Below are 12547 nucleotides of genomic sequence, written 5' to 3' on the forward strand. Positions count from 1 at the left end.
TATGAATACACTTTGTTTTATTATACTTTTGAGACATTACTGCCTTCAAAACAGTGACGCAATATAGAATTTCCAATCAAGGGCCTGCCACCATCCTCCTACGCATTGTAACCCGGCCACCTAAACTAATGGCTTTAAAAGTCGCTCGATGACTTAGGCCTAAGGTGGTGTCTTGGGTATTAGCTTGGCTGATTATTATTATTATTATTATTATTAAGTCATTTTAACTGGGTCGCTTAAGCTTTTATTAAATTTAGCTGACGACCATTTCTTGGGTCCTGAATAATACATCGCGTGCCCGGGTAGAAACAACTACGACTAACCCTAGGTCCATGTCCCAATGGTATGTTACACGTTAATAAAGAAGAAATGAAAAAATTTCCCTTAAAAATGTATAATCTGAACTAAAAACATAAATGAAATACAGAAGATTTATTTTTAAAACTAATTAAAGAGAGCTAAACATTTATATAAATGATGAAATATTAATAAACTGTTAATTCAATAGAGCACAAGAAAAATCTCACATTAACTATATTTAATGGCATAATTATATCTAGAAGAGGTTAACCGGACAAATTAGGAATGAAAAATCAGTTGGCAATACACGGTGAGATTCCCCATCGGCAGAAGCGAATCATTCAACGACGTCCTCTGGATGAATTCCGAGTAGCCGTAGATGTGCGTGGCCAGATCCTCCATGCTGACGGTGATGGGAGGCTTGGCGAATTTCCGGTTTCGCTGGGTCAAGATGCCCAGTCGGATCTCCACTAGGAGGCGCTTCTCGCGCTCAGCTTCGAAGTGGTCCGTTTCGCACAGAAGGTACAGGGACACTATGCCCTGGGTCTCTTCCACGTCGCCGTTGGGGTACACCACCAGCCGGAAAGTCCTCCCGCCAACGAAAAACGGTTTGCTTTTGAAGAATTTCCCATTCGGTACCGGATGAGACAAAAATCTTTCGACAGTCCATTGTTGCATAGGTTCGTTGCTGTTCTCCGATGTACAGGGAAACATTTGAAAATGAAGAAGACTACCTCTAGGCGTTGCGAATGAATCTAGTCAAAGACGGCCACGTTGTTAAAGGGATTTGAAGAAATCATACGATTATGAGTTAAGGATTTTATAATAAATAGACAACATTCTTCGTTGTTAATAAAACAGCTAGAAAAAGGTCAAAAGTCACATTTTTACCCCAAGCAAACACAGATTTACATTACTCTGCTGTCAAATAAACCTTAAAGTTTAAAATGTGGTGATTTAGGATTTTAACCTTTATCCATTTATCAAAATTGCTTCGAATTAATTTTTGCCATTGCGACATGTATTATGAAAAGGCCCCTGTAATTAGAGATAGCCATGAATCTATCAGAGTTTTAAAACTAGGCGTTTTAGTCAAAAGCCTGGTGTCATTTATTATTGGAATTGGAAGCTAAAATTCAAAATAGCCAAATGATAACGTCGTAGAGTATTATATTTTGACAATCTGTTTAGCTGACTTAAACCAAAATTATATATACAATGTGAAAAATAGTTTATATTACGGTAATTTTTGTTATTTACCAATTACCAAAGGTGTAAGTATCACCTTTTGGGTCAAAATGTAGCTAAACTATCTGGTTTGAAAAACGAGCTACGGGACGTCGAGCCGACACTAGCTTTAAGCCAACTATTTTTTCCGCGATCGGATATTGGATTAAGAGATCTGTGATAATTTCGTTAAGTAAGTGTAAATGGTAATTTAAGATAATTAATTTTGACAAAAGAGAGGTTGGCTGGGGCCCCGTCTTAATTCTTGGGTCAGAATTGATGAATCTTTTTTGCTCCATGGGAAGCAATCCACGGTTAGCAGTAACAACCCCCGTCCCCACAAGAGATTTAACCAGAAATGTCCGTGTACAATTAAGACAACCCGTACTGACTTCTGACACTATTGTTCATATCGCCGTTACTTGGTCATTTTTTCCAAGGTATCGGTGGAAATGTGAATCACAATTTGAAGGAAATAATTAGGCTAAAGTTCCTTACCAAGATTGTTCAGCCGCTAGCGTTGAACTGCCAATAGCGATAAATTTTTACTCTCAACTTCCATTTACGGACACAAATTGTCTACAATCTAATAAACCCATCTTTAGCAAAAAAAAAACTGTGTATTCGCAAAAACCAACTTACCGTTAGGAGCAATCAGTGTCGGGGAAGCCAGTCGAAGGGCTGATACAATACCACTTCTTCACGAATTTTAACGAACTGCCTTTGTGATAATTCGTGGATAATAATTTGGACCATACGATATGCGGGGTTGGCGTCTAGCACAAAGTCCACGGAACTCCTGGAGTGCCAGTGCAAGTCAAGAGCGAAAAATCCAATTTTTTATCGCAATCTCGCTAGTATTCTATCAGAAGTTCATAACGACAAAGGTATTCCACTACGAACGGTGTCTATGGGATACAAGTCTGCCGACGACCGACGTCATCGATAAAAATTTAAAATATAGGAATTAGGGGCGCGTTAATCAAATGGGGAAAAAATGGTGGTTTTATAACCATTGTTGGTTCGTTTTATTTAAAGTTATATAAAATTGAGCAGTCCGCAGTGTAATGAAGATTTGTTCGTTTATATATTTTCTTAAATTTTCACTGGCCACCATTCGTTTCCAAACTTAGTTTTTTGCACAAAAGGTAGCGCCAATAACAATTTAGCTGTCGAGCAATTAAAAAATCTATAATTCACATTATAGCGCATCTGCATTAGTCTAAGTAGTCTACAACGAAAACGCAATTGAATACTACTCTCGTGATGCATTTCTGATTCTACCAAATGATACACCGTTAAAAGAAATTTTGTAAGTAAATTTAAAATAGGTTTTTTCATAAAATAACGTGGCATTTTGAAGAAATAGCTTTTTTTACGGTTTTATGTTTGTGAGATAGCAGTTTTTTTTAAACAGGGACTAAAACATTTAGGTTAATTTATATTCGGTGATGTCGTAGTGACGAGTGTCACCAACCCGGAGCTCTGCAAAAAGAACGTTTTTTAATAGCCAAAATCGTATGTTTAATAATAAATTTCGATTGTGATTTCCAAGAAATGTTTACAAAATAAATTCCGATACGTAATCAAAACCATAAACGCTAAGTTATTCATTGAAATAAACAATATTTTTTATTTACACAACAATAAGCCGATTCCATCGTGTTATGGCTAATATCATATGTAACATAATTACTCATAACTTTACCACTATACCTTTATTAAATTCAAAAATCTTCACTAACGGTTTGTTTCACCACGAACCAGTGAAAAGGTGGACTACGTTATATTTTAACCTTTTTATTCATCCTAGTAATTTTGGAATCACACTATTGGCTACTAAGATATTTATTTAAGCCATAGGAAAACCTCTAAATTGAGAAGGAATTTTTTGCGTCGGAATTTTAGTCAGCCCAATGTAGCTTTATTGAAATTTATAAACTAGCTAGGTTTGTGCGGATGAAGTTAAATAATTGAAAGACTGATTTTTGTCATGGGTGAAATAATAGAGTAGAGAAATAATGAGTAGTTTCGAAAAAGAAAAGGTTGTGGAAAATATGGATTAATTTTAATCCATGGGGAAAATGACCAATACGGTTCAGTTCAGAAATCACTTTCCGAAAATGGAACAAGTAGTCGAAGTGGGATATTCCACCAGCGTTATTAAAACCTATATCAAGCCTAGAAGATTTAGGCCTAGGCTCAAAAGAATCTGCCAAAACTTCAGCCTTGTAGATGCCCCAAAAAAGCTCAAACTGAATTTCAACTATTTTTTCAATAAACCTGCTTCTATTATTTGACAATGCAAATTTATTTTAGAACCTGAGTCTCCGAAAACTTTATTTATTGCATTAAAAGCACTTGACAGTATATTGTAGTTCATTTTAGCTCCTAAGCCGTTGTTGTTCAAACCGGTTTGTTTACTAAAATAATGGCCGTCGGTTTATGAAACGTAGAGCTAATTGAGCGACGGCATAATCGGGATTTCAGATTCGATGACGTCAAATATTACATCAAATATGACGTCAAATATTACGTAGGGTACGGATGACGCAATATCTGTGAAAAAAACCGTTAGTGAAGAAATAGAGCTAGTGGCATACTTATGAGTAATTATGTTACATATGCTAATAGTCCTAATTGACTACTGAAATGTGGCGCCATCTCTAGCTTCAAGATTAAACTATTAAATAGCATACGTCTGCTAATGGAAGTTTGGAAACAAATATAGAAAGTTCCAAAAAAAATTTACCGCACACAAAAGCTTAAACAAGCTTTGAATAATTAAAATACAGAAATATTTCAATAAAGCATATTAAAGTGAAACACCTTTAAGTTTATATATTATTTAAAAAAATCAATTTCAATTTTATATACAAATATATCACTTTCTTTAGAGCTGGTTTGCTTAAAGTTAATCAACGTGCTGTCTCTTTAAATTTAGAATCCCCAATAATTGCGCTTGAATTACCTACAACTGATGTTGATGATACAACAATTATAGATAACAGATATCAGAATAACAAATTGAATAAATAATAAATTACATGATTCACCCATCTGTGCAGGGTCATCAAACTCCAAACATCCTTCTTTGTCAGATATAGGGTCCGGATTGTAAATAAACCGAAGTTATCAGACCGCTATATTGGGCATGTTGGAGACGTTTTCCTCATGGAAACCCAAACAATTATGGGCGAAAACGTAGTGATGTTTTTTCACATTAACTGTTTTAAATTCAACCCTGTAAAATGTCTGTAACCATCTCACACATTTATCATATTCTGTGGTGGGTTTGGGGACAAAGAAAAAATTAATTGTTCCAGAATTTGAAGTTTGCGTGGCACATTTCTTATTAATATCGGTTTTTTCACGATTCTTACTGTTACGGTACACACAATATTTCACCATTATTGTTTACTAATTACCTTCATTTAATTTCATATACTAAACCCAGAAACAAAACATGAAGACCATTATGCCTTAATTACAACTATTTAATAAACTAGCCGGAAAATAGCGCCCACAAGAGTTTCAAGCTTTCGGTGGGAACTATTATAACCATGGCAACCGGCAGCCGTGAGCAAGATAGACCGCTTCCCCCTTTTTGCCTTCCCCCTGTTCAATCAACATGGGAGAGCCGGCATCAGGGCTCTAGACAAGAAAACGCGTTCTTGTCCATAAAATTAATCATGTAAACATTTGCCACTATACTTCCTGGGGTTTTAAAAAAAACACAAATATTTTAGTTCTTGGTCATATGTTGTGACAAACAACTCTTCCTAATTCTTTTGTTGTGAAACATAATGAGGAAAGGACGGAATTTTTGTATAAGGAAGAAGAGGAAACCTTCGAAGATGTTTTTCATTCTAGGAGTTAGTCAATGAAACTGCAGACACAATGCTCACAATACTTCTGGCTTCTATCCTCATTCTAGTTATTCGTCAAAGACCTTTTTTCATAAAGCCATGAATTCCTTTAACAGCAGCCCTGCTAGATGAATAAGTCTGCTATCTGTTTTCTTCAGTGGCGGATACAGAAAAACTCAAGGGGGGAGTGCCACATGCAAAGCTTAAGCGTAAAGGAATGGCACACCCTCGCCCCCCATATGTATCCGCCATTGGTTTTCTTTGATTTTACTCATGAAAGATTTTGATTCGCTGTAACATTTTTCTTATCCATTAAGGGGGAAGAATAGAGTAAAAGCCTATTTTTCGTTCAAGCTGAACGTTTCTGTTTTAACAATTACATAATTGAATTATATTTTTCTTATTAGGCTGAACCTTCCTCTAGTGCTTAAAATAATTTTAATAATTCTAATATTAATAGTTAACGAGATATAAGGTCCTAACTAAAGGGTAGTTTGGGCGCTTGCCCAACTTGTTTAGCTCCGGGAGTCCGAATTAAAACGTAATAACTTAGTTACTTTTATATTTAGAATCGTAAAAATTATTTTAGTCACTAAACAAGAGGCTGTTTTACACTGATATATTAATTTTATAAGTTCAAATACAAAATTAAAATAGTTCAGCTTGAAATAGCGTGAAAGTAGACAATGGCCACTGTAATCTTCCCCCTTTTCGGAAATTTTCGCCGGAAAATCTACATATATATCTTAAATTAAGTTATATTGGATTATAAAATGTTTTTGGTTGGCTTTCGCCAATTCCGACTTAATTTAATAGTTGCATCGAGAAATTTCAATCCTTGGTGAGGTTTTAAGCTAACTCTACGAATGTAAAGATACGTGCTAATATTGATATTTAAAAACTTGATTAGGCATGAGAGTATGATGTATTATCAACTTATGGTAATAGTGAGTGTAGGGAGCTGTGGGCTCGCGAGGCATGAAGGGCTTTCCACCACACTCCTTCTTATTGGTTCCTGGCTAGCCACCTGAATTAAAGACATTAAAAGTCGCTACATTACTTGGACCTAAAAAATTTAATATGTAAGATATACTTTTCTAAAATGTATGTCACATCTCTTTTTCCTCGTTTACTAATTAACTTTTACCAAAACTGCTCTTTATGAAGTTATATATTTGTATATAAAATTGAAATAGTTTTTTGTAAATAATAAATAAACTTAAGTGTTTAACTATTTTAAATATTCAAAGCTTTTTGAAGCTTTTGTGTTAGGTAACTAACTTTATTTGTTTCCAGATGGCGCCAAGTTTTTAGCAGTCAAGCACTAGTCGCCCTGACAGGTTGCGATCGGCTTATTGTTGTATAAATATAAAATATGATTAATATCAATGAATACCTTATGGTTTATTGTATCGATTATGTTTTGAAATTTATTTGGTAATCACTGCTTGGAAATCACAGTCCAATATTATTTATAATCACGCGATTTTGACTTTTTTAAAAAAAATTACTTTTTGGCACCTAAAGAATGGTCCGTTACAAATAATATTTACATTTTTGTAATAAGGAAATAATGGAGAGTGACGTAGAACTAAAAGTTTTTAGCTGCGAACTCTAGCGGCGAAATTACCTTCCCAGAAATAATTTAGAACGTGGAAAAGAATTCACAGTCATATGTTATTTCAAACAATAGTTAAAACTAGTGTAAGGGTTGGAAAAAGTCATTTTGAAGCATGTTAACACGCGATTTATTTCGAGATACGCGTGTAGATAACTATAATTTTTTGATTAGTAAACGTTACAATTAGATTATTTAATACATTTTTCAAGTTTCCCTTCGCAACCTTTGGAGAAAATTGCGTTTGAAAATTTAAAAATTAATAACTAATTTCCTAGCGAAAATTTGGCTAGAAATAATTGTAGCAGAATAATCCTACCGTTGCGCCAGTTAGTGTTACCACTTGATCAAATTAATTTCCACACATAATTATATTAGAAACAATATGAACTTAAGCTAATTTGTTCCAGTAATCGCTAGAGTACATAAACAAGATTTAATTCTCAGAAAAAATAGCGAGGGGCTGATAACTCCCCGTAAAAGGTGTACAAACTTGAAGCTTACTAAAGTGATTGTAATCTGTGTACAAACCCTTGTATAATAGCAACCTTCGTTTCTATCATTGCCACCTGTGAAAATGACCCTGTTGTTAGAGATGGAGATGAATCTCTAAGATTTTTATAAAAAAGAGTTTTTAGTGGAGAGCATGGTGCCATCTATTATTGGCAAAGAAACTAAAACTCAAAATAGGCAAATGATAACGTCGTCAAAGAGCTATTGTAGAGTATTAAAATTAGACAACTTAAACATAATTTAGATGATTTTAACCTAAATTATATATCCCGTGTTAAAATGAATGTTTAAAATTACTGAAACTTATGATATTTATCAATTTACAAACGATCCAATGAACGCGAGGGGTACCTATAAGTACAGCTTTCTGATTTCGACGCTAGCGACATCCATTGAAAAAAGGGTTACTTCACGTCGAGCCGACACTTGTTTTAAAACCTTTCGAACAAAAACCAATATTTATTAATAAAGACAAATTTATAACATGTTAGATAATTAACGGGGTACTCCCCGTTTTTCTCATGTAATAATTACCGTCGTACCCACTTCCCCCTTTTTCCCATGTGATAATTACCGTGGTACCCACCTCCCCCTTTTCTCCTTGTGATAATTACCGTGGTACCCTTTTCCCCATAGTAGAACCACCCCAGTAAGGCCCTTCCTCCCCCTTTTGCCCATGTGATAATTACCGTGGTACCCCCTCTCCGCTTTTCCCATGTGATAATTACCGTGGTACCCTCCTCCCCTTTTCCAATGCGAGAATTACAGTGGTACCCTTTTCCCCGCAAAAATAACTCAAACTCGCAGTCCAACCAAAGTAACCAAACCCCCCTGTACCCCGTCAAACCCCCTCTATCCAATGGCTGATGCATAAAGGCCACGGAACTAACGGACCGTACGGACGCCGAGAAGGCCACGGGACTTTCAAATCGGAAAGACCCCGCCCCGCCTTTGGCTTCAGGACAGACTAACCACACATTCCTGAAAGCTGGGACGTACGACGAACGTACCAAGCGCTCCTTATAATATAGTATAGATTCCTTTCATTGCCGGCTAATACAATTTCTAGCCAAATATGGTAGTTTTAGCCTAGCTTTTCGATAATATATAAACGTTGGAAAAATAATAGTTATCCAGATGAGTCTCTCTAAATCGCGTGGTAACATGCTCGAAAATGGCTTTTTTCAACCCTCAAAGAAGTTGTAACAATTGTTGGATATAACGTATAACTATGAAACTTTTTCCGACGAAAGCCGTGTGCTCTTTCATGGAAAGTAAATTCACCGGTAGAGGTCGCAGCTAAAAACTTTTGGTGTGGCGTCACTATCCTTAATTTCCTTATGACAAAAATGTAAACATTATTTTCAAAGGACCATTTTTTAATTTTTGCTAAAATTTGGGCTCTTTGAAACACTGTGGCGACACCACTAAAAATTAATTAACCAAAATGTTTTAGTCCCTGTTTTTAAAAATAAAAAAACCGTTATCTCACAAATATAAAACCCAATAAAAGCTATTTCTTCAAAATGCCAAGTGATTTTATAGAAAAAACTTAAAAAAGTTAACTTCCAAAAATTACTTTAACTTGTATCATTAGGTAAATTATAGATTTTTAAATATTTTGGAAATTGCTCTACAGCCAAATTGTTATTGGCGCTACCTATCGTGCAAAAGATAAACTAAATTGGGAAACGAAATGTGGCCAGTGAAAGTTAATGTAAATATAAAAGTTAACAAATCCGCATTACACTGTGGACCGCTAAATTTTATATAAATGTAAATAAAACAAACCAACTATGGTTATAGAACCACCATTTGGTTTCCCATTTAATTCGCGCGCCCCAAATTCCTATATTTTAAATTTTTAAAGATGACGTCTGTCATCGGCAGACTAGTATCCCATAGACACCGTTGGTAGTGGAATACGTTTATCGTAATGAACTTCTGGTAGAAGACTAGCGAGATTGCGTTAAAAAAAAGAATTTTGCGTTCTTGACTCGCACTGGGGCTCCGGGAGTTCCCCGTTTGTTTGTTTTTTCTCGCCGAATTGTTCCATGAACTTTGTACTAGACGCCAAGCGCGCACAGTAATCGTCTGGTCCAAAATGTTACCCACGAATCATCGCAAAAGCAGTTCGTTTAAATTCGTGAAGAAGTAGTATTGTATCAGCCCTTCGACTGGCTTCCCCGACACTAATTACTCCCAACGGTAAGTTGGTTTTCGTGAATTTTTTTTCGCTATTTTTCAAAAGATGAGTTTAATTGAATGGATACATTTTGTATCAGTAAATAGAAGTTGAGAGTAAAATATTCTCGCTAAATTGGCTGTTCAACGCAGGCGGCTAAAGAATTTTGGTAAGAAATTTCAACGGAAATATTTCCATCAAATTGTGATTCACATTTCCACCGATACCTTGGGAAAAATGATCAAGTAACGGCGATATGAACAATAGTGTCAGAAGTCAAGTACGGGTTGTCTTAATTGTACACTGACATTTCTGGTTAAATCTCTTGTGGGGACGGGGGTTGTTACTGCTAACCGGGGATTTTTCCCCCATGTAGGAAAAGAGATTCATCAATTCTGACCCAAGAATTGAAAGGGGGCCCTAGCCAACCTCTCTTTTGCTAAATTTAATTAGCCAAAATTACCATTTACATTAACCTTACGAAATTATCTTTATCGAATATCCGATCGCGCCAAAAAATAGTTGACTTAAATGGAATATAACCTAAAGTCTTTTTTAATGTTTTTTCTGTTAACAATTTAGGCGGGAAATCACTAACCAGCGCCAAAAATATCTGAAGCCATAGGAGGGAGCGGGAAATGGTCGAAGTGTTGGTGTTCCACACCAAAAAACCTGAGGTTATATTCCCTTTAAAGTCAGGTGGTTTTTTTTCAACAGATTTCGCTATCGACGACATCAAAACAAGATAGTTAAGCTACATTTTGACCCAAAAGGTGATACTTTCACGTACCCCTCGCGTTAATGGAATCGTTTGTAAATTGGTCAATAACATAAAATACAGTAATTTTTCACTATTTTTAACTTTAAATATGTAATTTTGGTTTAAGCCCACTAAACAGAGTATACGTTTTATAACTATAATACTCTACATTCAGTCGCTACCTTAGAGCAAAAGTCAAGCAAGTCTAAAAAGCCGTATTTGAGGAAAACACGTTTTAAGTTCAAAATGTAGAATAATAACAATGATAATCTAATAATGAAAATTGATTAAAAGAAATTTAATATATATATTGAAAATTATGAACTGAATCACCTTAATTAAAAAATAATCAAGGATTCTTATTTTGAATTTCTTTCAAAAGTCACGTATCGCGACTTACTTGACTCTTGCTCTCAGGTAGAGAATTGCTCTCAAGACTCTCTCTGACGACGTTATCATTTGGCTATTTTGAATTTTGGCTAATAGATGGCACCACGCTTTCCACTAACAATACAAGTTTTTAAAAATCTTAATAGATATACGGCCCCCCTAATAACAGAGGCTTTTCCATAAGACAGGTGACTATCATCGAGCCGATTATCTTTTTGTTCTTAAATTAATTCGAAGCAATTTTGAAAAACGGATAAGCCTCTTAAAGATAATAATCCAAAATCGCCACATTTTAAACTTTAAAGTTTATTTTACAGCAAAGTAATGTAAATCCGTGTTTGCTTAGATAAACAACTGGGGTAAAAATGTGACTTTCGACCTTTTTCTAGCTGTTTTATTAACAATGAAGAATTCTGTCTATTTATTATAAAATCATTAGCTCATAATCGTATGATTTCTTCAAATCCCTTTAACAACGTGGCCGTCTTTGACTAGATTCATTCGCAACGCCTAGAGGTCGTCTTCTTCATTTTCAACCGAAATGTTTCCCGTTTCATCGGAGAACAGCAACGAACCTATGCAACAATGGACCGTCGAAAGATTTTTGTCGCATCCAGTACCGAATGGGAAATTCTTCAAAAGCAAACCGTTTTCTGTTCGCGAGAAGACTTTCCGGCTGGTGGTGTACCCCAACGGCGATGTGGAAGAGACCCAGGGCATAGTGTCCCTGTACCTTCTGTGCGAAACGGATCACTTCGAGGCCGAGCGCGAGAAGCGCCTCCTAGTGGAGATCCGACTGGGCATCTTGACCCAGCGAAACCGGAAGTTCGCCAAGCCCCCCATCACCGTCAGCATGGAGGATCTGGCAACTCACATCTACGGCTACTCGGAATTCATCCAGAGGACGTCGTTGAATGATTCGCTTCTGCCGATGGGGAATCTCACCGTGTATTGCCAACTGATTTTTCATTCCTAATTTGTTCGGTTAACCTCTTCCAGATATAATTATGCCATTAAATACAGTTAACGTAAAAGATTTGTTATTGTGTTAAAGTTTAATAACCGTTTATTATTTTTTCATCATTTATTAGTTTTAAAAATAAATCTTGTGTATCTCATTTATGTTTTAAGTTCAGATTATACATTTTTAAGGTAAATATTTTTTTTTCTTCATTACTAACGTGTAACAAAATATTGGTCAGTCGTAGTTGTCACTGCCCGGGTTCGCAATGTGTTATTTGGGACCCAGAAAATTGTTCGCCCGCTTAATTGAGTAAAAGATTAAGCGTCTAGTTAAAATGCGTTAAGGACTGTTACGCTGTTGTGAACATGTTTAGAAGGCAGTAACGTCTAAGCCTCAGTGTATTAATATAAACGAATATTAAATCCTAACAAATTATAATGAATGGAAAGAAATTATTTGAATAAATAAAAAATTATTTATTCTTCTATGCAGGGTGTATCAATTAAGTCGCGCAAGGCTGTTTTACAAACTATTTTATTTAGAATTTAAAGTCTTAAGGGTATTTTTATTAGTTATATTTGTAAATTTCAGAATTTTCTTCAAACATTTAATTTTTTATGAATGTATTTTCGCGCGTGGATCTTTCCTATCATTTAATTTATTTGAACAAAGACTTTCGTTAGAGTACAACTTTTCTATAATTCAGCAGAATGATAACAGA

General features: G+C 35.4%; 2 protein-coding genes across 2 annotated transcripts; one reads left to right on the forward strand and one right to left on the reverse strand.

The window, feature by feature from the left end:
- Positions 1-579: 579 nt before the first annotated feature.
- LOC149963400 (uncharacterized) lies at positions 580-978 on the reverse strand. The gene has a single exon (XM_090166843.1). The coding sequence runs from the start codon at positions 976-978 to the stop codon at positions 580-582; it is 399 nt and encodes a 132-aa protein (XP_090022969.1).
- Positions 979-9656: 8678 nt separating this feature from the next.
- LOC149963401 (uncharacterized) lies at positions 9657-11887 on the forward strand. Its single transcript, XM_090170611.1, has 2 exons — positions 9657-9708; positions 11371-11887. The coding sequence occupies exon 2, from the start codon at positions 11404-11406 to the stop codon at positions 11836-11838; it is 435 nt and encodes a 144-aa protein (XP_090026737.1). The 5' UTR covers positions 9657-9708; positions 11371-11403; the 3' UTR covers positions 11839-11887.
- Positions 11888-12547: the final 660 nt, after the last annotated feature.

Source organism: Leiobunum rupestre, chromosome 1 (genome assembly GCF_980474605.1).
Source record: "Leiobunum rupestre chromosome 1, qqLeiRupe1.1.hap1, whole genome shotgun sequence".
NCBI classification, from domain to species: Eukaryota; Metazoa; Arthropoda; class Arachnida; order Opiliones; family Sclerosomatidae; genus Leiobunum; species Leiobunum rupestre.

Excerpts from the sequence above, each read along its gene's own strand:
- LOC149963400 (XM_090166843.1), bottom strand. The coding sequence starts at position 978 with ATGCAACAATGGACTGTCGAAAGATTTTTGTCTCATCCGGTACCGAAT.
- LOC149963401 (XM_090170611.1), top strand. The coding sequence starts at position 11,404 with ATGTTTCCCGTTTCATCGGAGAACAGCAACGAACCTATGCAACAATGG.